Source organism: Motacilla alba, chromosome 2 (genome assembly GCF_015832195.1).
Source record: "Motacilla alba alba isolate MOTALB_02 chromosome 2, Motacilla_alba_V1.0_pri, whole genome shotgun sequence".
Taxonomy (NCBI): Eukaryota; Metazoa; Chordata; class Aves; order Passeriformes; family Motacillidae; genus Motacilla; species Motacilla alba.
Genome location: NC_052017.1, coordinates 130,638,622 through 130,665,584, shown reverse-complemented (window position 1 = coordinate 130,665,584; position 26,963 = coordinate 130,638,622). Strand labels below are relative to the sequence as shown.

At 39.7% G+C, this 26,963-nt stretch overlaps 3 protein-coding genes across 10 annotated transcripts in view; 1 reads left to right on the top strand and 2 right to left on the bottom strand.

The window, feature by feature from the left end:
• The window catches only part of SPAG1 (sperm associated antigen 1), a 37,772-nt gene extending 30,967 nt beyond the window's left edge, over positions 1 to 6,805 (bottom strand). The window contains exons 1-5 of one of the 3 annotated variants that reach the window (XM_038129213.1): positions 6,715 to 6,805; positions 5,459 to 5,481; positions 5,229 to 5,370; positions 4,515 to 4,674; positions 4,065 to 4,190 (exon numbers count right to left, since the gene is read on the bottom strand). In XM_038129213.1, coding sequence (XP_037985141.1) covers positions 4,065 to 4,190; positions 4,515 to 4,674; positions 5,229 to 5,370; positions 5,459 to 5,471 — 441 coding nt within the window. In that variant the 5' untranslated portion in view covers positions 5,472 to 5,481; positions 6,715 to 6,805. Of the gene's footprint in view, positions 1 to 4,064; positions 4,191 to 4,514; positions 4,675 to 5,228; positions 5,371 to 5,458; positions 5,482 to 6,512 lie in introns of all 3 variants that reach the window. The other 2 variants (XM_038129212.1, XM_038129214.1) reach the window with 2 other exon arrangements.
• Positions 6,806 to 8,166: 1,361 nt separating this feature from the next.
• On the bottom strand, positions 8,167 to 11,912 carry POLR2K (RNA polymerase II, I and III subunit K). Of its 6 annotated transcripts, none has more exons than XM_038129947.1 (4): positions 11,788 to 11,912; positions 9,549 to 9,612; positions 8,739 to 8,831; positions 8,167 to 8,321 (listed from the first exon to the last, which is right to left on the bottom strand). In XM_038129947.1, exons 2-4 carry the CDS (start codon positions 9,607 to 9,609, stop codon positions 8,299 to 8,301), a joined length of 177 nt encoding a protein of 58 aa, XP_037985875.1. In that variant the 5' UTR covers positions 9,610 to 9,612; positions 11,788 to 11,912; the 3' UTR covers positions 8,167 to 8,298. The 6 variants fall into 6 exon arrangements, with proteins under 6 accessions (XP_037985875.1, XP_037985872.1, XP_037985874.1 ...); XM_038129944.1 differs by having other exon boundaries at positions 11,739 to 11,908; XM_038129946.1 differs by having other exon boundaries at positions 11,748 to 11,908.
• Positions 11,913 to 21,029: 9,117 nt separating this feature from the next.
• Positions 21,030 to 24,850, top strand: FBXO43 (F-box protein 43). The gene is made up of 4 exons (XM_038129275.1): positions 21,030 to 22,513; positions 23,377 to 23,479; positions 24,326 to 24,511; positions 24,602 to 24,850. Exons 1-4 carry the CDS (start codon positions 21,030 to 21,032, stop codon positions 24,848 to 24,850), a joined length of 2,022 nt encoding a protein of 673 aa, XP_037985203.1.
• The last annotated feature ends 2,113 nt before the right edge of the window (positions 24,851 to 26,963 follow it).

Genomic DNA, 26,963 nt, shown 5'->3' with positions numbered 1-26,963 from the left:
CTAATTCCAAGATTATTTACATTCATTTTAGATTTTAGACAAGTTCCATCATTGAAGCTTGCCTTACCTAAAATTTATCTTGAGGACCTTCCTGCAACAGTCAGTTCTGACAATCAGATTTGACTGCCTTGTATCTCAACCCATCTCCTACACTAATAGACTCTATTTCCCTAGATTTCCCTAGCTGTCACCTTTGGCATCTCTTCTCATTCTGTCATGAGACTATACTTCTTCTATGCCCCTCCCTGCTTGTTGACTTCAAAATACTTAATAGCAAGGTGTGGTTCCAAACAGGTATTTCACAGTGGAACAGCCAGTTCAAAATATTCCCATCTACCCTATCCTGGCCATTCACTCCTCCTCTTACCTTGCAATCGAGCATTCACTGATTTAAACCAGTGTAATTCTTTGTAGAATTGCATACTTACAATTTTCTGTGTTTAAACAAACAATCTGATAGAGATCACAGTACAATCTCCAAATATCTGTGTCTGTTCAATTCAGCATGTGATAAACTGGACCAAAGAAATGACCAGAAGCTTCCTAAACTCGCTTTACCAGTGGTGACACTGTAACGAGGACATACTCCTGCAGCTGGATGTAAACACCTTAATTTACATAATGCAAATGTGACCCTTCCTGTAAACACTTCTGACTATCTATTATGTTAGGTTACACAAATTTTTGTAGTATATAACTCCAGAATTACTCTTAATGTTATGTCTTTCAGGAAGCGAGACAAAATGACAAACATGTTCAGTGATCAACCCATGTTTAGAGGAGGGAACTCCTAAATATGCCTTCCTGAAACATGAGTTATCCTTATATATCCATCCTGGTGTATATTACTAATTTAATGAATATCAAGTATTTTTTTTCAACCAAAGTCCTTAATTTAAATGAGCAAAAATACTGCAACTCTCAGAAGAGACTCTCTTAAGGTACTTACACTAATGCAACTCCAGCTTAGGGAAAGAACTACAGCATGTACATTTAAGGAATGAGGAAGAAACACTGACTCAAAACCCCACAATTTAAAAAAATCTCAAGTCTCATATATTTGAAATAATTGTAATCAAGTTGTGGTTCCAACAGAGTCAGGAATTTCTCAATCAGTAATATTTCAGAGGAACTCATCCCAGAGTCTTTGATAAAAAATGTACACTTGCATGCCATGGAACTCAAAAAAAGAAATCTCTGTGCTTTCATGTTTCCTGCCATAATTCATAATGCATGAATCCCACTGGGTTTGAAGCTCACTGAACATTTTCTGGACCAAAGATGAACACACAAATTGGCTTCAGTGCAGGTGACACAACATGGTCTTGGTTCCCCTGTGGGCCGTCCTAAAACATTACTATTCTATGGCAGCTAACCACTGTTAGTTTTTAATTCAGAATATCAAAACAACACGAAGGCTATTAGATCCTACCATGGATTTTTATAACATAAAACTTGTATGCATTTTGCGTGCCCTGGGCTTTGGCATAAGGAAGTGTCTGAGGATGCAAATCTTTCTGGAACAGTATTAGAAAACCATGTTTGGCAAAGAAGTCTAAGCTGAAATCCCATCAATACAGTCTTTTGAATATTAATATCTTTAAACACATGGTTTACTTCTCTCCTGGACAAAATGAGGCAGCAAAAATAGTAATTATGCAGTGTGGACAGTTAAGACAGTTCTGGGCAGCATGATAGGAAAACAGGAGTGTAAAACAGAAACCTCTACACTGTGTTATAGAGGGAAATATTGCATAAATTTTACTCTTTTTCAGCCCATTTTTGGAATCCCCCCATGGATTCACACCAATAAAAAGAAAACACTATACAGAGTTACAAACTATCAGTAGTGAATTGAAATTACACCTACATTTTCAGCAAGAAAATCTGATTACAGACAAAACAAGATGCTTTAATTTCCCAAATTTGTACCCATTAGTACAATCCACTGGTTTAGGGTCAATAATGATTTCCAGAACTGGATTTATTGAAAATGCTGAACTTTTTATGCATCAGATCAGATTAACAGTGTCCAACCAAGTAATAACATAAAATTATGGAAGGCTTTATGCATTTATTTCCAGCAGAAAGAATAAATTTGGATGATTCTAAACTTGATCCCACTTACAAAATTATATAATGCCAATCTGAAAATAATTATAGACCAAACTGATTAGCCAAACATGTTTAAAAACTGTAAGATAACACATATCTTTATAAGAAAGAAATAAAAAAAAAAAAAGAAAAGCTGATTATGTACATTATTCAATTTTTTTGAGATTTCATGTTGCAGGTATAAATTTAGTGTACGTTATATAAACAGCTTCTTTTTATTCAGTAGGGATCTAGTAGTGATATAACTGTACTGCTGCATAAAATGTTTCAGGCTTTCCTGCTCTCTTCCAGGACAGCTTACAATTCCTTCAGAGGCTGTCTGCTTAGACAAAAGGAAAGGAAATCACATACCACAGGTAAAGCATAAAGCTGTATCTAGGTTTCTGGGGTAATAATGCTAACACCAAAAACTAGTGGGGAGAACAAAAGCTGAAGAACAAAAGAACAAAATTTGATCTGAAGACTGCTGCAGGGTTTAAAGGAAGAGGGGAAAAAAAAGGTGAATATTTTGTCTTTGAATGGTGAACACATCCTCTTTATTAACATGGTGTATTCTAGATTTCAAGACACTTTCCACCATTTTCAGCTGACATTCTAAACTGGATTTACTGAGTTCACATGGTATTAAATAATTTTCTGTTCTAGCAGTTATACAGGACATGAATCAAGGATAAAGCTATAGTGGCACAATCCATCTCAGCAAAATAGGACAGTCAAGAGGAACATACATTGCAGAATATGAAAGAGTACACATTAATTAAAAAGAAAACCAAACCACAAACCAAAGCAAACAAAAGCACACCTTAGTCTCAATACCAACCACTTGTAAAACATTCACTGGAATCCCCACCCTCTTTGTATCCCACATAACAGAGACTGCCTAGCTATCCCAAATGTCTTGGTCCAGCATCTAAATACCAGCTGACAATAAGAAGTAGTTTCTGACAACACAAGAACACAAATCAGGCATTTACTAATACATAATTATTCAAGAAAAAATAGGAATTAGTATAAAATAACACAGACCTGTAAAGATCCCTTCATAATGTTTCTGACTCACAAACCTCCAAAAAGAACAATGCTTAATTAATTTCCTATTGCAGTGTCCCAGAATTTCAAAGGAAATACTGAGAATCAGACTGAACTGATTCATAACAACACCTGACAATTCAGAAAAATCCCATCCACACCTACTGGTCTGCCAATCACTTCAGTAGCACTGTATTTAGTATTAGTAAGAAAAGCTGGCCAGAAAAAAAAACCTGATTTCAGACAGATGAATAAATGAAAAAAAAAGAAAAACCCACCAAAATGTAAGGAAACTAACACCTGGGGAAAAAAATGTAAATATTTTTTCTGCAGTCATGAGGATTTGTTAAGTCTGCTTAAGGGCTAAATTAGGAAGTATGCTGTACAACTGCAGTGGGAATATCAACACAAGGTACCAACACAATCAAAGGCTACACATACACCAGCACTACCCAGCACAGGAGTGGCTATAGAGTAAAACAATTGCTGTAGAGGCTCTAACATCCACACTGTATGAGTTCCAGCGTGTTTGTTTTGGACTGGCTTCTGACTGGCCCCATGGAACAAAAGCCTGCTGGCAGCTGGAGAAAATCTCCTGGCATAATTTCATCCAGAAGGAGCCTAGTTCACATGCTTAAGCAGCACTTGGAAATATGAATCAAAGAACATAAAAGGCTGTTTAAGAAGATCTGCTTTGGCAGTGAATTCTTGATCAGAATTAAAATATTATTGCAATACACGTGCTGGTACTAAAAAAGCACTTTTGTTTAAGCATCGATGTCTTGCAAGGGAGCTTAAAGGTTTTTATTTTCTGGTTAACAAAATAAATCTAGTAAGAAAGGCACAATGATTAGAAGTTCAACATATAAAATCTCCCAGTTTTAGAAAAACATATAATTAACACAAAAAACTGGAGATACCTGATTAGTGAGAAGGCAGCTGCTGGAACAACGAATGGGAGGCAAGTTATCTTGTCTTTCATTTGGTGTGTCTGTTCTCAGGAGCTCTGATTTCTTATCATCTTCATTCATTTCTGCCAGCCAGCTCTGAAAATAAATAATATATTTTTACCTTAAGGCAGTAGAGCAGTTATCCTTAAAAAGCACTGCTCTTAATGGGGAAAAGCAATTAAGACAAAGAGCAATAGTGCTTTTTTGAATAAAAAGGGATCTGCAAAAAAAAAATAGAATCTGTAGAGTTAAAATGGGCAGTTAAGGTTCAGTGACATTAAGCAAGAAAATAAATTTTAAAACATAATCCTTTGATAATTTCCTCTTTTAATCAAATAATTACATTCTACTTAGGCACAAGAAGAAGATTGATACATCACAGTGATTGTATTATGGACCACTATAAATTAGATCCTGTACCATCAGTTCACTATTAATTGCTTGCCATTCTTCAGCTGTGAAATCAGAAGCTGTGGCTGCAGGCTTATCTTTCCTCAGAGCTCTGCTCCTTGGATCCAGACGCTCAATTCGCTTCTCACAAACAGACATAAGTTCAGGGTAACACCCCTCCTCACCAGACCTTTAAAATGCAAATACAGAAATGTTAACCAAGAAGAACTGCACCACATCCTCCATGTTTCCCTCCATGTGTAGTCCATCCAGTGACTGCAGAGGACTATTTTCCTGTTACAACCCAAGTTTACTAACACCTAATAACATTTTTATTAGAAAATCCCAGTTAATCTTCAACCATTTTCCAATGCCCACATACACAGTTCAAAAAATGTCACCACAGTGATCAAAAAAAGAAATTTGTGTCATTTAAAGCAAAAGTTAAACAGGTGCGGCATCTGAAATTGCTAGTCATGCAACATGGATCATGAGAGAACCAAAACAGAGTGGCAGCATTTATAAAAAACTAGTATTGAGCTACTCAAACCTTTTGGACGGTTAAAAAAGGTCTTGCATTTCTAGTGTAATCATTGGGACACTCTTAGCATGATCACTTTAACTTCATACTTTATTTTTAAATTAGAAAGTCACAGACAGGTTCAGACAAATAGAAAAGGGCTCCTTCAAATTTTACAGAACAGAAATATAATTATTAATGAAGGTTAAAAAAAATAAATTTACCTTAATACCCTAAGAATCTTTTCCAGGTGTTTAACATCTGTGCATTTTTCAATGAATTTGAAGTCCAGATGACTAATAGGTATTTGATATGTTTTAGTGGTTCCTTCACCCAGAAAATATGGTACTGACTCATCACCCATAACTAAATATTAAAAGAAAAAAAGTGATTCTGTAAGCTTCTAGTTACATTTCGAAGTAATGCAAATTTAAGGAATAAAAATTGCTCATACTCCACTCTCTCATGCAAGCAGACCTGTAACAGAAAAAGAAAAAAATATCAGATTTGAAGGCCTGATCACATTTACTGTCCCTGACTAGAGGCTTACAGACAGAAGTATGAGATATGCTTTGTAAAAGTATGCAACTCTACTGCGAGTCAGAACAATTCAGAAAGACCACTTACAGAAAAATTGCCAATTTTTGCCTACCACATTCTCTGTTTTATTTAACACATACCTGTTTTAACCAAGTGGGATAATCACAAAGGAGAAGATAGTGAAGGACACTCCTTTTTTCAGAGGGAAGACATTAACCAATGCAGTGTATCTAAAGGAATGAAAATCTTGGGCTTCTCTGTAGACAAAATAAATTCAATTTTCTTTCCTCACTAACTGCATTTTCTGGGTCTCTGATTATATTACAGCACTAATCTGAATCTTTTCCAGTAAGTCTGTAACTGAAGAAATGAGGGATTCAAATGAGACATTTGTGTCTCCCTGTACCTTTGATCTGCTCATCTGCATCTTTTTCTGTTTTGACCACAAGCTCTAAAGAACTGAAGTTCTTTTTTTTTTTTTTTCCCCTTTTATATAGTGCATGAAGCAATCAGTTAATTTTTAAGAAATACGATAAGGGCAACTAGCTAATATGTGAAAACAACTATGTGTGGTTGTAAACCAAATGAAAATAATTGTGTTCTAATGTCTTGCACAATTACACACAATGATTTGTAGTTACACAAAAATGTTTACAATACAGCATCACTCAAATAATAACTGGTCACAATTAGGTGTTGCATAGAGATTCTGCCCCAAGACTTTACGGCTTCAGTACTGGAAAAGGAAGAAGTCGCATGGAAGGAGGGACAAATGTAGGAAATAACTGAAGAAGAATAGAAGAATTAAAAGCTCATCACCGCCGGCGGTTTTTCCCGTTTATTCCCGTGGCCGGGAGGGAGCTGCCCGGCGTAGCTCTCGGGCACGGCGGTGACCAGGCCTCCTGGTGACACAGCCGAGCTCCAACACAGCTTGCGCACACATCCCCCGGCCCGGCTCAGGGCTTTACCTGCGAGCCGGCGCCCAGGCTCCCCTCACGCAGCGCCGGGGCCGGGCAGCGCGGCCGGCCCGCGCGTAGCAACTGTTGCTATGTACAACATGGCGCCGGGACACGGCGCTGCCCGCCCCAGGCTTCCCTGCCGAGACTCCCGCAGAGCCCCGCTGGGCGCCAGCGGCGACACTGCCGTCGCCCATCGTTCTTGGGCACCCACCTGCCCGGTGCCCGCCGTCTCCGGGACACGGACGCGGCCCTGCCCACACCGCAGCCGGGGCGCCCGGCCCTCGCCAGGCCGCGCAGGCGCGGCTGGGGTCAGGGCGGGGATCAGGGCTGGGGGAGCGCCTGCCGAGAGCGGGCGGAACTGCAGCGCTCGGGGGTGCAAGCGTCACCCTTGTGTTTCACTCAGCGGAGAGCAAGCGGTCACTTTCCCGACGCAGTGGTGTCCCCAGTTAAGTGTTGCCCGCCAGCTCTGCTCTCCAAAGGAGGTCCATGCCCCTTCCCCAGGGCAGCGGGGGCTCTTCGCCGCCTTTGTCCGGCAGCCAGAGGCACCCGGCGTGCCCGCAGAGGGGCTCGCTGCCGGCTCCTCCTCCCCTTCCGAGCGGCCGTGTCAGCAGCCGACCCCTTCGTTCTGCTGTGCAGGCACAAGGTGCACGCTGTGCAGGCCCGGCTGTGAACTGATAGCAGCTGTGTAGTAAAAAACGTTATCATTTATACCCAAGTGTATCTGGTTTCCAGGGAAAAAATCGAGTCTTTATAGCATAGATCAGGTACCTAAGAAAATCTTAACCAAATAGCTCCAAACCGGCATCTCAGAATGCTCTTATCCCCTATAACAAGCAACTGCAGTTCATTTACAAGCCAGCACACAGTCATGCAGACCTTAAAAAAGATATTACTACAGAAATTATACTGATAATGAAAGGGTACTACAGTGATGAGTTAAGCAAGTTATCTTAGCACCGTTAGCACCACCAAAACGCAGATCAGGCACACACAGTCCAGCAGTATGTTGCAGTACCCTTCAGTGGTATTACATAACACACATTACAAACAGACAGATGCAAAAAGTTTTGGCTCATCATCACAAACCCACCACTTATTACAGACCCTCTGAAAAGCCATCTGAAAAGCAAAACAAGATCCCACTTTTTTGGGGTGCTACCCAGAAAATCTTTGTAACACAGACTTAATTCTTTCCTTGAATACAAACAAGTCAAACAGCACTTAAGAAATTTCTGATTCCACATTGCTTCTTAATGTTTTACTTACCTCCCTCTCCCTCTTCTTTCAGGAGAAATTATTTTTCCACACTTTCAGACATCAATACTTTCGACATGTCCACAACTGGGTGCCAGAATTGGGTGCTCTGATATCCTCTGAGATTTTCTTTTTTGAAATCCAGATCTGTTTCAAATCTGGACTTCTATAGCCTTCTATTTATTTTCAGTAGAATTTATTCAAACCACAGTTATTTTATGCAGTTCACAGGAGTCCAAACAACATTTACCAAAGTTAAAATGCAAATAAAGTTTAGATGAGAGTAATGAAAACAAAGATAACTCAAAAAGAATACAATTATCACTGAACTTAAAAAATACTGCATACTTTGATTACAATTTAAACAACAGCTTCAGAAATCTATTGATGGAAGACAATATAGACAAAATTTAATATTACAGTAAACTTTATTATTTCAATCTCTTAAAACACAAATAAGAGTGTGCATTTACACACAAGCAGTTTTACAGGAAAAGTTATCAGAAAGATTGCATCATTTATTCACTATCTTCAGCAGACATCATCGAGCATCAAAAACTACCACTGGAATAATGCAGTTAAAGAAAAAAATAAGTTGTGGTTGAAAAAAAGTTGGGGGAGAGGAAAAGAGACTGTGTAAATCCAATCACAACTTTCTACATAAAGTATTTCAAAAGTCATCTTTAATAAGACACTGAATAACATCAACGATTCACAGTACGTTACCCAGCAGACTATAGTAACTTAATATAGAAAGAATATTGAAAGAAACAAAAAGAGAAAGTGCCAGAAAAGAAATCCAGATGCCAAATAACAGTGCAGAGATTGTGCTATAGTAGTTTGCTCTACTGTATTGATTTGTGACCCTGAAGAATTGCTACATGATTTTTTGAATCTTCTATTCTGTTTCCCTTACATTGTTTCCCCTTGTCTCCATCCACAGCTTTCCAAAGGCATTCAAGTGCACTTGTAAAAGGATACATCTTTTTGTCCTTTTCTTGTACATTATTCTGTAGCCACATTCTCTGCACCTGATAGGATCTCTTGCCTTTATTTCATTTTCTGTATGACATTCTGATGTTATGGAGGAAGAAAGAGGAAGTGGGGGCAAAGAAGAACAGCACTGTTAATGCACAGATAACTTTGAAAAGTTGTGATAGTCGAATTCCTATTTGTGGCAAACAAATATAGCAAGTGTAAGGAATCTGTATCAAGAGCTCAATGGTAACAAGATACCATGAAAAAAAAAAAAGAAAAAGAGAAAATAAAAAGCAAGCTTCACTTACATTAAGATAAAAGAGAATCTTGCTAAAAATCACACAGATATTACTGCATAGAACACATTCCACTCTTGATATTAGATCATCTACTAATGAAAATTTCAGTTCATCCCTCCAAACCCCAAACTCCATTGTCTTAAAAGACAAAATACTTCAGGGATTCATGAAAATCACCAATTTTAAGTTGTTGATTTTTCTATAGGAAAGAGAGAATTTGACTCCTGTACTTCAGGGAAAGCTGAGTGCCCTTACAGCACTGTCAATAAAACGTACAGAGATCGAGGAGCTCCACACAGCCACACAAGCTCTAGGGAATCACCTCCACAACACTGCATATGTACCCCATACATGTGTCACCAACAATGCATAAAGCTTTAAAGATCATCAGGATATACACTGCAAGTATTTTTATCTCTGTACCCTTCAGTATAATGACTAAGCACTATTCATTATTAAAACACCAAATCTCCAGTAACAAGTAATAAAAAAATCACTAATGTCTTTTCTTTACCTCCACAAATGTAAATCATTGGCTGCTGCTTTGGAGGCTGAACGTCCTTCTGTGAATCCATGTTCTAAAACAAAAAATACACAACATGCACATTAGCTTGGGTTTGGGGATTTTTGGTTTGTCTTTTGTTTCCAAGGCATACACAATCACTTTAATATCTCAAGCTAAAGGTAAGAGAATATGAAATCACTTCCTAAAAGGTAAATACAAACAAATTCCATTTATATTTGATGCAGAGGACATGGGTTAATTCATGTTGAAGGAGACTTCAGAAAGTCATTTAGTTCAACTTCTTAAAAGCAAAGTAACATCAGGTTCCACAGAGCTTTACCCCTCTGGTATAGAAAACCTCTAAGGATGAGGACAGCATGATATTTTCTCTTAAACAGTATTTTAAACATTAAAGAACAGTAAGTAATTTTTTTTTCCTCCTTCCTGCCAATGTTAAGAATTTCCTTGCTGGAAATATAAAGTTCAATAATTTCTTATACACCACTCGTGTAACAATGGTGCAAACAAAGGTAAGCTTTGTCATCTTTCCTCCCCCTCTGACACACTAGCTAACCTGATACACTATTTGTGGTTCTAAGGTGTTAGAAATACTGGGAACAGACTGTGGGTAGAAAAGTAACAGAAATTAAAAAGCAGAACAAAACAAAACAAAAAAAAACCCCAAACAATGAGGGGCCATAGGGATGAAATTCAACCCTTCAAATCCTACCAAATCAAGAATAGTAACTCAATGCTATTCTCCAAACACCTCTTAATGTCCTATAAGGGTTTTGATTGTTCAGACTTATTTAAAGACAAGTATTTCTTCATGGCATCAGACTAAATAGTTACATATACTCCACAAACACTCCTCCAAGCTTTAAGTAATCCTATTCTAACATGTAAATGTACTTGCAACCATGAACTTTAAGGTGGTTACTGTACACAGATAAACACTTTTTTCCCCACCAAATTTAAGTCTAGACAAGAACATGAATATTTCCTATTAAGTTTTTTGAGGCTGCTGTTTTCTGTCAGACACAGAAGACAAGAATTCCTAACCCTTATGCCAGTAAATAGCCTTCTTGATGCTTCCTTATGAGAATGGCTCTCAGATGCTTTTGCTTAATATTACAGCAAATATTATTTCTCTCAGCTTCAGAGTTTGTTTCAGCATAAATTCAGCTGGGAAAACTATGATACTGAAAACAGGACAGGGACATTTCATACTTTAGGAGTCTGATCAACACTTGAAAAACCATCTTTTTAAAACTCCCACTATGTTACTCCATTTAGAAGAACTGGAAAGAACCCATTAAACTCTACAGCTTTCAAGTATGCTGCACCATAATCATACTGGCATCCTAACTCACATGTGCTACAGGGTTTTTTTTGTGTCAGCACGTTGCAGTTAGATATGTGCAGCCACCAATTACCTACCACTGGAAAACAGCAGACTTCTAAAACACAGAGCTGAACTAAGGTGGATCACAGCTGTAGCTAAATAACTTGGGTTAGCGCTGCTTGTGCAGCAAAATCATACTGCTGCTAAGGGCAGCAGTGAATTACAGTTCTGTGTTTTGCAGGGAGGTACTATAGTTTAGCTGGCCTTCACACACCCTGCAGCCCTAAGTGCCACCAAGCTGACAGAGCCAACTGCACCAACATATGCTGGGGTGCAGCCAGAATCTCTTGCAGAGATGGGGTACCATGTGCAAGTCACCTCACCAAATCACAGAATGGAAAAGGCTGGAAGGAACCACAGCACGTCATCTGGTGCAACCTCCCTGCTTAAGCCAGATCATTCCAGAGCACATGGCACAGGAGTGCACCCAGATGGTTTCTGAGCATCTCCAGTGAGGGGGACTCCGCAACCTCTCTGAACAATCTATTCCAGCGTGCAGTCACCCGCACAGTAAAGAAGTTCTTCCTCCTATTCAGGTGGAACTTCCTGTGCCTCAGTTTCTGCTTGCTGCCTATAGTCCTAGTGCTTGGCACCACCATGAGGAGCCTGGCTTCCCTCGCTTAAGATATTTTTGCATATTAACGACGTTCCCTCTCCGAGCATCTTTTATGCACCCGTAAAAGAGGCCAACCCGCTCCTTCACGTCCCGCAGAGGCCACGAAGGAGAAAGGCAGACAGCCCTTCTCACAGCCCACGGGCCCCAGGCTCCCTCCCCATCCCGCCCCAATTCCGACCTCCCCCACCGTCCCGCGGGTCTGGCACGCAGAAGCGAAGCCCACGAGCCTGGTCCCGGTGTTTCCCTGCCCACCACGGCCGCACCCGCACCGCCCAGCAGCGAAGGGAACACCCGAAAGCGCGGAGCAGGCGCTCGCAGCTCCGCGGCCCCGCCGCCTCCCCGGCGCACGCTGATGACGCGCGCCCGGCGGCCGCGGGGGCGGGGCGGGCCGTGCTTCGCCCCGCCGCCAGCTCCGGTCTGCGCGCTGCGAACAGCGGTGAGGCTGAGGAAGTAATAGATACTCCATTCTGTGCGTTAACCACCTAAAGGGAAAAAAACAAACAAACAAAAAAACCCAGGAACACAGATTATTTTAAGACACAAGCTTCCATACGAATAGCAGTGTCAGTTGTCAATGAAGAAAGTAGGCAGCTGCATGGTTAGGTAAAATGAGCCACAAGGTACCCGGTGTTTTCATTCTTTTATTTCGCTGTACCAAACATATTCGGGATAGAGAATGCCCCGCGCCAGGTCTAGTCATACGGCTGAGGAGTTTTAAACCACAGAGGTGTTCTACCTCAAGGTCCTCTCTGTTTTCAGAAGAATTTTACCTAAAATTTCGTGGATAAACCCGGCATCTTGGTATTTTGATGCCGTGGTCGGTATCATATGTACCCACATGAAGCCAAACTTAAATTCTACAAACATATATATTGCACATTTTAAGTGTAAGGTTCTGTTATGAAAGAAGTTCATATGTCGGTATTTCCCGATGTATTGAACTAAAATAGAGCGGGCAAGATTTGAAACGACACCGCTTGCTCTTTGTCACTGGCTCCATCTCGCTTGCGGTAGGAATTTTGAATCTTCGACTGACAGTTTGTAGAATTAGGTATCTTTGCTGTATTTCTTCCCTCCCCCCACCATGTTTAAGGAATACTATGTTTTGCGAATATGCTAATTTAAACTACTCGATCATTTTAAGGTTCCCTAGTTTAAGGAAAGATCTCTTTCTGAATACTGAATAAAAATTGTTTCCTAAGCATCCAAATTAGTACGGATGAGGTTTTGTCAATTGTAATTCATTGATGTTCTCCTACCAGCAAATCACCTTCATACAGGACTTGCAACTTACTTAAAATGAACTCGGGTAACAATAAATAGTTGTAGTTTTCCTAATTTTGTGTTTAAATTAAGCGTAATGAAATCACAATAATGGCTTTAGACTTGCTTCTTCGCACTGCTCATTTAGAATGGAATGCCAGAATAAAGCACGGGCAAGAAAAATGGTTCGTAAAAGGCAAAAGTATTGTTATAGGTTACTACTTGTATCCGCTCCTCTGCTATGGAGCCGCGGGTATGGGTGGGTACCAAGAGGTTTAAACAGAGGAGAAAAACAGCCTGAGCTCTATCTGTCTTGGTAAACGCATGGTAAAAAATTACCAAGTCCTAAAAAAGCAAATAACAATCTTCCCCACTCCCCGGTATTATTTCTCTAGGTTCGTTAGTATTTTAAAAACGCGTTTGTCAACCGACAAATTTAAAAGGACTTAAAAAATATCTCCATGAAAAATTCAGTTAATCATGTGAAAATAATATTTCCATTGTTAATAAAGAAATAATGTCATTGTTTGATTTTTTGCATCTTTTAAACATTCCCTTGGAAAAATAGGATGATTTACCAGATGTTAAAGTTTTGGTTGCTTCAGCCGTTTCCGATAAAATCCGCCCCTTATGAGAGGAGCGCTTTGGTAAGTCCCATTCCCATGTGCTGGTAAATTCTAGCCCTAAAGATGCTCCTTCGGATTTAGAGTAGCAGAGAGTGTTGAGATTTTATGAGAGACTCCCACTGTACTGTAAAGTGAAATAGTTCTTGGGGAATTGATAGACAAATGAGACGAAAGGTTTGTGTGTCGAGATGGGGAAGGCACAGGGGTACAGGTGCTTGGGACAGGGGAAGGAAATGCAGCCGTAACCGAGCGCAGTGCGAGTGTTGCAGAATGTCTCACCTCGTTTCACTTGTTGAAGTAGCGTTCTCAGGTTTTGGGTTTTTTGTTTGTTTGTTTTTGGTTTTGTTTTGTTTGCTTGCTTGGTTTTTGTTGCGGTGGGTTTTTGGTAGGGGGACTTTTTTTTTTTTTTTTAAACACACTTTGTAGTGTGACACTTCTGTGTATTGCATAAAATGTCGCAATTACGACTTGTTAAATTTCTTGGATATTTTTGATCCAGTTCGCATAAATCCATCCAGGTTTGAGTGACGGAGACAGAGCTTGCAGCGGCTGTGTCCCACTAGCTTCTAGTTTTACTGAGAATGTATTTTATAAATAAATACAAATATTTGAAAAACAATTTTATTCAGCTCCTGCAAAACAGACTGTACTACAGAAAACACTTCCAGAAAAGTTCTACTAGCTTAAATAAAGTTTTTTGTGTTTTCTCCTTTTAAAAAGGAACGGGGAGATACTCCAAGAGCCTTTCCCTTTTTTAGCCATAACAGTTACCTTGTAGTCAAATAACCCGATATTCTTTCCCTAAAAAGTCAGTGTCCGCCGGCTCTGGGTAGGGAACTTTGAAGCCGGTATCCCTCGGGCCCCTCTCAGGCTGCCTCACGCCAGGACGGGTGCAAGAGGCTGGAGGAGCGGAGCTGCCAAAGGGGAAGGCTGAGAAATTGCCACACCCCAGGAACAGAGGTTACGATACTTACACCGGGAGTTTGCTTATTAAAATGTAGATGTTGCTTTTAGTGTTAGTTTTAGGTCTGACATTCCCCATCCCGCCCGTGTGAAGCCTCACGTTATCCTTACCGAGCCCCGGAAAAAAAAGCCATCCACGTAGTGGTAGTTTTGGCAGTTTTGGTTTGGGTCGGGTTTTTTGTTTGGGTTTATTTTAGTATACAGAAAAACTAAAACCACAGCAAAACCCAGGCGCCAGTTTCTTAATTACTACAAGCTTTTTAACAAATTAAACAGGACTAGCCCTTAGGCCATTCACGACTGGACAAGGTGTGGAAAATGTGCTCTACACTGTAGCCAGGGAGAATGGTCCTTCCTGGAATCTCCGGCAAAAAGTACACGGGGAGATTTGAGGACAACCTATGCGGCGCTGGAGTCGGGGATCCTCCTCCCGACTGCTTTGAAGGTGATGTACTTGACAAACGCTCTGTGACCGTTTAGTCCTGGGCTGCCGGGTAAAAAGGTGCTAATTAACTCAAATTAACTAGCGCCTTTATAACCCAAGCTTAGAGGCTGTGGTGCAGATAAGGATTATTAGCTGAATGCCTCAGGCACCCCTGAGCCGCCCCCTAGCGCCGGCGCCTCCGCCCCCCCATTCCCCTCCACCGTAGGGAGCGGAGTGGGCTCTGGCAGAGGCGGGAAAACCTCACCCTCACTGGGCGCCTCTGGAAAAGCAGGGCAGGGGCAGGAACGGTTCAGGGGCGCTTTAACAGAGGGCTGGGTGCGGCGGGGGCCGCGGGGCTGTAGCATAAAGCGTGAGGAGCACGGCAAGCCTCGCCGGTGTTCCCTCACGTCCCCGAGGGGCGGGCCGGGCGCTGCCGCTCTCCTCAGGCTCCCGGCCGGGGCCGAGCGCGGAGGGGGCGGGGAGGCAGCGGTTGGTGAGGGCGGGTAGTTCAAAGCCGAGCGAGGGAAAGCGGCCGCGGCCGCACGCGAGGGGCCGGTGTGGGTGGGCAGAGCGAAGCGGCTCCTCGCCAAGGGCAACGGGCCCGGGGCCGGGCGGCGAGAGCTGCTGAAATTCCTCCAGCCTGCCTTCACTCCTGCTCCTCGCTTTCAGCCCTGCTCGGGGTGTCCCGCCGCCGCCTCAGCTGCACCCGGTGGTAGGGCGGCCTCCAGGCTGTGCTCCTGTGCCCACCGGTTTGCCAGACGTGAGGGTGAAGCGGTTGCTTTGCTCGCGTCCGGCTTCCCAGTGACTGAGAGACCCTCGGGTGCTGGTCCTCAGCTCCGTCTCAATTATCAGCCATCGCTGGGTAATTAGGCATTGCAGTTAACACATATATTTGTGGAGTGAAAACTGTCTCAGCTGGGTGATGTTTCTCTTGCACCTCTCTCTTGTCTCTCCACATCCTTTCTCACTTCGGGTTATCACTAGGGGTAAGCAATACTTTGAATACACCGCCTTTGCATTGGAAGATCTCGATTTGCTTCACAAATTAGGGTAAGTGACCCACATCATGCAGATAGGACTTGGCTGTGTCATCTTCAGTATTATTACCTGGACACTATCAGTGACTTTGGGCTCAAAGAGCAGAGTCAGTTTTACTGCAGGTACCATATCTGTTTAAATAACAGAGAAAATACTTCTGTATCACCAAGACTTTGTCTTTATCTGTTTTGTTAATAGTGGTGAACAGTGATTTAAAAAAAAGGTAGAAGTTGTCTTGTTCAATACATAACTGTTCTGTGTGTGTTACTGAGGAATATAAGTTGCTAAGAACAGGTGTGACTCCATCCTAGAATTTGTCTAAGTTGGAGGTACCATTTATATTGCCTTCTAGTAACCAACATTCTTACCCCTTTAGGGTACTTGGTGAGACTGAACTTGTTAGAAATTATTCCTTTTCTAAATCTATGGATCCTGCCCTCAATTTAGTTTGGATCTCTGAATATGAATTATTTTGTCTAGTAAACTCCCAGAAAATTTGCAGTTAATTTGACAATGGCAAAACTAATTACAGATATGAGAAATGCACAGAGCACATAAATTTGTCCTTAGTAGATATGGATTTTGTTACTTCCTCTGTAACTGACTAGTGGTGTGACCAGCCTTTTCTTCCCTGCACATCTGTTTGATGACATCTAACAAAAGGCTAAGAAAACTTTCAGAAACTAGATAAAGATCCCCAAATGAAAAAGGTGTGGTGTTATGGCTCAAATTTAGTAGATGAAATTCTCATAATAAAAAAGAAGTGCTTATAAAGGTAGCGTTACAAGAGATTTTGTTATGTATCTCTTATGAATAGAAATAGAATCTTGTTCTATTATGGGAAATGTTCAGCACCTCTGAAAGGCTTTTCCTTTTGTATTTGTAAAATCAGACCTTGTGTTAAATTAAAGCTTAATTTGTACAGGTACTACATTTTGGAAAGAAATTGTATACAAGCTTGAGGTGTTTACTGGGATTTGTGTAAATCCCAGAATGGTTCAGGTTGTAAGGGATGTTAAAGATCATCCAGTTCTGAGCCCCTTCCATGGGCAGGGCCACCTTCTACTAGATCAGGTTGTTCTGAGCCACATCCAGCATGACCTTGAACACTGCTAGTGATGGAGTGACTTCTCTGGGCAAAGTGTTCCAGTGTCTCATTGCCCTCATAGCGAAGAATTTCTTCCTAACATCTAACCTAACTTTCCTTCTTACAGTTTACCTTGTTTTATCCCCAAAAGCGCTTGTAAAAAGTCTCCGGCTTTCTTGATGGGGTACTTACCCATGGGGTACTGAAAGGCTACAATTATATTTCCTTGAAGACTTCTCCAGGCTAAGCAGCCCTCACTGTCTCAGACTGTCTTCAGAGCAGAGGTGCTCCAGCCCTCTGATTATTTTCATGCTCTGCTTTTGGACTCACTCCAACATGTCCATGTGTCCATGTCCTTATTTTTGGGGGCCTTGGGGCTGAAGGCAATACTCCATGTGAGGTCTCAAAATTGTGGAGTAGAGGGTAAAGAAGTAAAAATAAGTATAAAAATGTATGAATGAATGGCGAGGTCTAGAGAAGAGGTGAAATGAAGCTTAATGGCCGGCCATTGTTCACTCCGTGTCAGTTGGCACATTTATTTATATTCTCCTGTCATGTTTTCTAACAGATCTGAATCAATGTCGTGCGCTTGCTCACAAGCTCTCCCTGCTGGACGCTGGCTGCTGTACAGCATTATATTCAGCTTCTACTTGAGTTAACCAAACTTTCTTTAACTTTGCTATTCTGACCTCCCTTATAGCTGCAAAATCTTGTGATTTTTATGTTACTTGAAACACAGTTTCAAGTTTGCTTAACTTCTTTTATACGGTAATGTTTTAATTTTTTTTTCTGTTCTCAATTCTCTCATAGAATGCCTGAGAATGAAACTGCAAGCATGAGGTTTTCCTGTTGTTGTTTCTTCAGCATCCTGCCTGAAAATTAATTTTCTAAGCCTGGGAGCCTTTGGGCTTTTGTTAAATGTGTGGTTAGTTTGACTGCATTTAAGGGAAATACTAATATTTTGAAAGGTAAGTGTGGATATGGGATTTTTTTTGGTGGAATTGAGATTTTGAGCAGCTGTCTCTAGCATTCAGTTTAAATCTCTATCAACATTTTTGGCAATAATGTTTACTGGCAACATTTGCTAACTGCAGTTTTCCAAAATTCAGCATAAAAATGAAGCCTCTATTCTTGTAGACCAGTGAAGATAATGCCCTCTTGTTATGGCGGATTTTTTATAGGTCTTTGTCTTCTTACAAAAAGATGAGCTACGCTCATGTGGTCCTTTGTTCATAGCATGAATAATTGACTGAAGTATAGCAGTGTACTGCACAGAGATTTCTTATCTTTAAAAATATAGGAAAAAGTTATTTTCTGGTTCATGACAAAGCCTTCTCAGCCTATTGCCTAAAACCATGGAATCACAGAATGTGTACGATTGGAAGGGACCACTGGAGATGATTAGTCCAACTTTCCTGCTTGAGCAGGGTCCTCCGAGCACATTACTCAGGATTGTGTCCAAATAGCTTTTGAATATCTCCAGAGAAGGAGACCCCATGAACTCTCTGGGTGGCCTCTTCCAGTGTTTTGTTATCCTCACAGTAAAGAAATTTTTTCTCATGTTCAGGTGGACCTTTCTATGCAGCAATTTCTGCCATTGCCTCTTGTCCTATCACCTGGTACCACCAGGAGGAGCCTGGCTGCATCCTTTTAATACCCTCCCTTCAGACACTGATAGACATTGATAAGGTCCCTTCTCCAGGTTATACAGGCCCAGATTCCTCAGCCTTTCCTCATAACTCAGGTGTTCCAGTCCCCTAATCACCTCCATAGTTCTACTGGACTCTCTTCAGTATTTCTTTGCCTTTCTTGAACTGGAAAGCTCTGAACTGGACACAGCACTCCAGGTGAGGCCTCAACAGGGCTGAGCAGAGGGTCAGGATAACCTCCCTTAACCAGCTGGCAATGCTTTTCCTCATGCACCACAGGGTACCCTTGGTCTTCTTGGGCACCCTGCTGGCTCATGGGCATTTTGTTGTGCACCAGCACCTTCTCTGCAGAGCTGCTTCCCAGCGGGTCAGCCCCCATCCTGTACTGGTGGTCCCTGGGGTTCCTCATCCGGTGCAGGATCTGCATTTGCCTTTGTTGAGTTTCAGAGGGTTCTCTGCCCATCTCTCCAGCCTGCCCAGCTCCTTCTGAAGGGCTGCACAGTTCTCTGGAGTATTGGCTGCTCCGCCCAGCTTTGTGCCATCAGTGAACTTGCAGTGGGAGGTGTCTGCCCCTTTCATCCAAGACACAGATGATAAGTTGAACTATAGTGGGCCCAGGATCAACCATTGAGGGACACCAGTACTTACAGATCTACTAAAAAATGGAGAAGTGATGCAGATAAAACATTAAGTGCTATTTGGAGTTGGTCCTGCAGCAGCAAAGAAGTAATTCACTAAACAGTAGCTTAAAGCTATGCCCCTGTGTTTCCTATTTGTGCTGTAACTTGTTTCGTTGTGTAAGACAGGGAACAAGGTAAAAGCAGAGACAGAAAACAAACGGGAAGGAAAGGTACTTATAGAGGTGAATGGGAGAAGGGAAGGAAGCACATCAGATTTCAGTTTGATGTTGTCTTGGAATTATTTTCACATACCTGTCTTTGATAGGAGGGTTTTTCTCAGTTATGTATGTGGATTTTGTTTGTTTAAGTCTGTTTGATTTCATACTGATATTAGCAAGATTTTGTATGTCTTAATACCAAGATGTCATTCTGCTGTTTAACATCCTTTTCCTTTTGAACTTCTCCTGTCGCTATCTTCTTACAGTAGAAAACAAAACAAAGTATTTTTTTAAATATTGCAATCATCTTAAAAAGTGCTTTCCATATGGGTAATAAAATGCTAATTAATGACTCAAGATAATCAAAGAATTATTCTGCCTCACATCTCTTGAGCAGTTTGGGGTCCCACCGCTAGTATTTGGTGGCTTAGGGCTAGACTAAGAAAGGACTTTTGGGATATTAACAATGGCTTAGTATTTGGTGTTGAAGCCACCTTTAAAGATTCCTACTTCTGTTTTGAAAGTTCAGCTGCTAATTCTAGGCTTTATGTTCCAGGATATCAGTTCTAGAGGTAACATACCACAGTAAAAGCTGCTGATTCAAACTCTTGAGTCTTGCAACCTTGATGTGAACGGCTTTGGTGTCTGCGAGAACAGCCCTCTCGCTGCATTAGTCATAACATCTTTTGTGCAGTTACTGTGTGTAGAAAGCAGTGACCCAATGCCACTACAGTTAGGGTGGAGAAATTCTGCAGTGTATGAGTGGCAAAAGTAAGCCTGTTTCCACAATCTTTAAACCACTTCTAACCTTTCTAGGAAAATGTATAGTAGCTCTTAAATTCTATGTACCTGGTGAGTGTGTGTATAGTCAGTTATTTTCTTTAAAATGTAAGCCTTCAGAAGACTCAGTTTACCCGTAGAGATGACCAAAAGCAGAGCTTCTTTACAAAATAATGCTTAAATGTTAAGGCAGATAAAAAAGGCACTTTTAACTTTATAACTAGAGGTCAAATTAATTCCCTCTGGGGACTCTAGGGATTTAAATCATAGGGAGACTTCTAGATTTGTAACTTCATGATTAATCCTTTTATTTTACTTAAGGTGAAAATGTCTTCAGTCTAAACTCACCTATTACCATTTCTGCTCATTCTTGAGTACTGAACTATTAGTTGCTGGATGAACCAGTAACAGTGCTAATAAAAATCTTGGTTCTACTGGAATGCTGGGGAGTTTTGTTGCCAATTTCAGTACCAATGAGCTTTTAATTGCTATGTAGCTTTTTTGAAGTGCTTTTCTACAAATGAGGACTGCCAAGTCAATTAGCAAACTGGATTTATGTTTGATTTGCCTCGCAGTACAATATGCATTTTAATCACTCATTCCAACCAACTTTTTTTGTGTTTATGTATAAGCCCTGTTTCTACTGAGACTAATGACAACACTTTTGTTATGACTGTTATCTTTATAGACTTGCACAAGGCTTTCTCTCTTATCTGAGGGGGTTTTGGTGACTGCTTTTATTGTTTGTTTCAGAAACAACCGTGGCATCTTTATTTACAAAGTCAAAGTGTCAAGCAGAAGATGTCAGACAGTCATCTAGTGAGGTTCAATATTCTTAAAAGAAATAGATTAACACCTCCCAGGAGCAGCTTTAAATACTCAAATTTTAAAGACACATGTTGCACTTCAGCATTTTTGGACAGCAGATGCAACGAGTCAGGGAAAGATGCTGACGCAGAACGCGAAGAAGCGCTGAGTGTAACAAGTGTATCGTTGCTACAGGAGCATTCTGAGCATGTCCATCCAAGTGCCTTCTTTCCCATGTCACCATCGATTGAAAAAGAATTGAATTCTATCTCCTTATCAGAAGAAAGAGAAACAAATCGAAGTGCAGGTTTTTTTGAAACTCCTAAATCAGGTAGAAAAGGTTCCTCACTACGCAGGAGGCTGCTTTTACCCAATACCATCGAAGCTGGCACAACTGTAGGACGCTGTGAAAGACAACTTAGTTCTTCAGGAAGCATCAGGAAAAAAATATTCTCTCATGTTTTGAGCTCTGAAGAAAAGCTTTCACAAACTGCTACATATTCTCCAAAAGATAAAGGTTACAAACCTCTGACAACTAGCACTTCAGAACCTGAGAATTCTAATCCTGATTCTCCAAAAAGGAGGCTTTCCTTTTCACAACAAAGGACTTCTACACTAGAGGAGTCCCAGAGTAAGGACCCCTTATTGTTAGAATCAGAAGGTTTATCTCCAATTCAGCGGAAGGATGTCACTTCTAGTAACACTAATGAATTTAATGAAAATGTTCTTATGAGTGTTAGAGATGGGGTGCTTAGGACTCCTACTTACAGTAGGAGTAGCCTACCTGAGGCCAGTGAGGGCAAATACCTGACTTCTATCACCAGTCCAGTAGAGAACTCGAACTTTGGACTATGTGATATAAACTCTCCCCCTGTTAAAGTAGCAAATTACCCAGATCTTTCAACGCCTGAAGACAGTGGATATAATTCACTTCCTTTGGACAAATCAGGAGACTCATTGTCTGATTACGAGGGATCTTTCCAAGAGCTCTTCCCAAAGCACAAAGAAGATTCCAGAACTTTGGACGGTAAAAGAAAGACAAGAAAACTTGAGCGAGTCAGAAGGTTATCCACTCTTCAGGAACTAGGCTCCCAGTCAGAGGGAGAAGATAATCATGGCAGTCCTACTTCAATGCATATATTAACAAAAGAAAGAGACTTTGTCAGTGAAGATCATGAGTTAGTTCTAAAGGAACAGGCTAGTGGAGACCTGGTTGTACGTCATGGAGATCTCTCAAGAACTCCAGCTCTGAAAATAGTTCATGAAATTTGCTTGCAAAGACAAAGATTGCACCAAAAGCAAATCTCAGAGAATATTGATGGAACAGAAATATTTGCATTAGGTCATGTTCTTCCTGGACTTATTGGCAAGAAAATGGGCCTTGAAAAATTAGATATTTTAACAGAATTGAAAGATAGAAATTTAAAACATGTTCTTGCAATAGTTTTAGATGCTTTGACAGTAGAAAGTATATGCAGGTAAGTATTATTGCTTCACACGCACAAAAAAGGGGAAAAATGTGCTTCTGCAAATTAATTAGAATAACTTCTGGAATACTGGGTGATGTAGTCAAACAAATTTATTTGTTTCTGAAAAAAATGAGACGTTTTCTCACCATTAGTTAAGTAGGTCTTTCTGGTAGATCTAAAAATAAATAGGGGCATTAAAAAGCTAAAAAAAAAACATGTAAAACTGGTCAACTCAGAACTAAATCACAATACTTGTAAATTTAAAAATATATTAAAAATTACTTTAAGCCTAGAAAGTAATTTGTCCTCATTATAAGTTCCCAATAGTGCATAGCACTCAAAACACATTTTCTAGAATTTTTCTGGTGTATTTTATTTTCTCAGTTATTTCTAAGCACAAGGATGCTCAAAGAATTTTGATTCATGAGTAATCTTCTGGATTAATTTCTAATCAGTAGGAACTGTTACATTTCCCACAATGCTCTTGATTTCTTTGTTGTAACAAAGGCAATGGGTGAATAGATGAAAGTCTAAGGGCACAGATGTTTTTAGAACTCTAAACACAAATGTGACTAGAAACAATCTTGGTAAGTGGCTTATATGGAGGAAGAAATTAATTTATTTTCTAAGTCAAAGATATGCTGTGCTATTAATGTTGCTGTTGTTCTTTAGACTCTTCTGTTATAGAGTGATATGTAAAGTATGAGACCTGTGTTTCATAACAAAATAAAGAACTAGTCTATAGCAGCAGTCTGTGTAATGACCAAGAGTTTATGAAACCATGCAAAAATCTTCACCAGGTAGTCTTGTTGTCATGACTTCTGCACTACTTGAAAAAAATTGAAAGTGGATAAATTTTTTATTTGTTCCAGCATTTGGAAAGTCAGTAAAAGCTGGCGTGAAATCATTGTACAAGACAGAAGTGCAGATAAGAGGAGAAAGTTGTACACAAAACAGCTGAAAGAAGCAGCTCAGGTAAGATAAATCACCTTCTCAAAGGTGATTTTTTTAAGTATGAAAGAAGATGGAAGGAAAGATGAAACATCGTGTAAAGCTACAGAAAAGTAACTGACAGAGACAGTTCCAAAATGAGCAGGTGATGGATTCTAACAGGAGAATGTAATGGCTCTTACTGCTTTTCAGTTGTCTGCAGTTTGAGTACTGGTCTTCAGCCATGTAAGACTCTTATTTACCCCTCCTTCCCTTTCTTGAGAATCCTGTATGATCTCTTCCTTGACTAATTCTAGCTTTAGATTTTAAACTCTACCATTGTGCTCATTTTAAGCTCATACCATTGTGCCATGCTGTTCCTCATTGTCCATGTCACTTGTTTGCAGTGCTGTAGGACCTGCTCTACACTACTTCCTGATTATTTTCAGGACTCCTTGTGTCGCAGTGTCATGTTGTATTTGTGAACATCAGAAGGATGTGTAGAAGGTTTTTTAAGGGGCATATAGAGAAATAAGCATGTTCATAGGAGTATGTTTTTTCAGATCTTCCCCATCATACATACACACTTGCTATTGAGATATCCTAATTCATAAACATGAGCACCAGTAGAGTGCGCTAAAAGACAGTTGGCTTTTACCCTGCTCATGGGACTTGGTTTTTGTTGATCTCTCTCTTGATCCCTTGTTAAATATAAACATTTAATGGTAAATACTTGTGATATATATATAAATATAATTTTCTTTTCTTATGTGTTGTTGCAGAGGGGAAAAAAACCTAAACAAGTAAAATCTAGCTGCAAATCCTAAATGAAATAAAATCCTAATTTTCTCCTTTTTTTTTTTTTTTTGTTAAATAATTATGAACTAACAGGAATATTTATTGAAGGCTGAAGATGCTGCTACAAGACTTAATATTCTCAATAGATCTGCTCTAAGACCTGTTCAAGCTCAAGCCAGAACTCCTATTTTACAGACACCACCTTCACACACTGAGCTTACACCTAGGAGATGCAGTTCTGTTCCCCACTCAGCTAGCAGGCAGGAAGAATACCTGAAAGTAGGTATCTAAGAAATGCATCATTTTCAGTTTTTAGAATATTTTCATTTACAAGAATAAATAGCTCTTTTCTCTCTTCTCTTGCTATAGGTTGCTAAAACTCTGTTCACTGATGAAGCTCTAAAACCCTGTCCAAGATGTCAATATCCTGCTAAATATCAATTGGTAAAGAAACGGGGACTATGTAGCAGAGAAGCATGTGCCTTTGAGTTCTGTATTTTATGTCTGCATGCATTCCATGGGTCAAAAGAATGTAATAGTTTATCCTCAAAACGGAAGAATAAAAAAGATGCTCCACCAGGAAGTGCCCAAAGCAAAAGAAATTTGAAAAGGCTCTAAATTTGTAAAGCATGTAACTCCTTACATTTAATTTTTTCCCCTTCCCCTAAATTCCTAATCTTGTTCCTATTCTTTCTAAAGGTATGCATTTTGAAAGCATCATCCCATTTGTTCTTGTTGACTTACCAAGACAACCTCTCATGTATATATCTTAACATAGTATAATTTTGGTTTTTTAAAAAATGAACATTTAAAAATATTTTATGTTTTGTTTTACCTGTTGTGTAGTAGGTAGAAACTAACATCTTAATTTTTAAATAAAGTGTCTTAAATGTAGTCTTTAATATTTAGCTTACATGACTTCCTCGATGTTTAAAAATGTTATTGTCTTAAAGACAAATTAAAGAAAATTATTTCTAAAAAAGTCTTTGAAATCAGATTTATTTATTCATTTTAAATTATAGTAAATATTTAAAAAATGTCCCAAAGTGGGACACTATGTACATTTGCAAAAATGCTTCTATTAAAATGGATGGTAAAATGTCAGAACTTATATACTAGTTGTCTGAATTTTTTATTGCAATAATTAATCTGTTGTTCTGTTAGCCTCTGTAAAGGAATTCAGTAGAATAGTAATTAATGAACTAAACTGATGCTGTGTGGATATTCTGTTGTACTGAATTTTACAAAGTTTTTGCCTTGAAAACTTTGGATGATACTGTATATATTCACATGTCTGAAAATGCTGTGGCATCACCTTTGCTGTTGGGAATTTACCTTTATGCTTAATCTGACTTGACTTCAGCTCCTAGATACTAGGTCACCTTCACACTTCTTGAGCAAAAGGATCATCTACAGCAGAAAATCACTCTTATCTCTAGGTATTTATCTCCTAATAAAGGAAATTCAGGTATCTTGCTCTTGAACTAAATATGCTGATCCCTTCTAGAAAACTAACTCAATCTGTCTCTTGGACCTTCAACAATTTTTGTGTGGTTTTAGTTTGTATCCTAGCAATTACAAACAGCTTGAAATACAGGTGACAGAAATGGACACAGTACTTCTATGAAGATATAATATCAATTAACTTCTACAATAATATTGTCCCACTTGTCCTTCCAAAAAGTTTGTCACAAGCATCTTGCAGAACTCTTGTTGTCAGCTGGTGTTTATTCCTCACCCTTCCTCTGATGTTGTCTTTTGTGTTATATTTTTGAAGACTATGTGTATTTGTAGGTAAGCCTTAAAACTGAGCTGTTTTAAAAAGTCAGATTAAAAAAAACAAACAAAAAGAAGAATTTGCAAGTAAACCATAAGCTTCATATTTGCCTCTTTTAATATTTATTCACACATCTCTTTTAGTGTCTAAAATGACAAACCTCTAAGATTTTTTCTTATTTTTTCTTTCTTTATTTTTACACAATCTGTGGATGTTTAAGCCAAATGGACCAGGATAACAACTTCAGGATGTTCTAGAAACATCTCTTCTTATCTCTTACCTCTAACTGTTGTGATCTCTAATTTGGTTAGTACTTTTACCCTTCTTGATTTTTAGCATAGTAGTTTCACATTGCATTTGGAAGGAGGAGAGACAACATGGTTAATAAAATGGTAAGGAAATTTTAACACTAACTCTATAATCCAGATGTTATCTTTAAAGAAAAAGTCAACCCAATATATATATATAATAGTCAACCCAATATATAACCCAATATATCTACCAGAAGATCATGTTTATTTCATTAAAATAAGGATCAACAGTTTAATTCCATACTTATATTTGTGTTTGCTGAGCCATTGCCTTGTTCTTAGGTTAGACTGGTAGCAATTTGAAGACTGCTCAGTCTGTTCTAAGGGAACAATGGAGGCAAAGGATTTGGGGGCAAGGTAGGGAATATAGAGGTATGTGTACATAGGTTTGGTTTAGGAAAAAGGGCATTCATTACAGCGGAGACTGCAAGTGGGACAATGGTTAAATGACTTAATTTATTTAATATTTGTATTTCTCGAATTCTTTAGAGCTTTAGGTGTTCAAGGTCTACTGAAAAGTTAATTTGGTTCGAAGAACCATTGGATTTATTCTTTATTCCTTAGGTGTATAGTAAGCAACTATACTTTTTTTAGAAATGCTTAATACTTTCTATTAAAGGTTAAAATGAACAGCTTTCTAGAT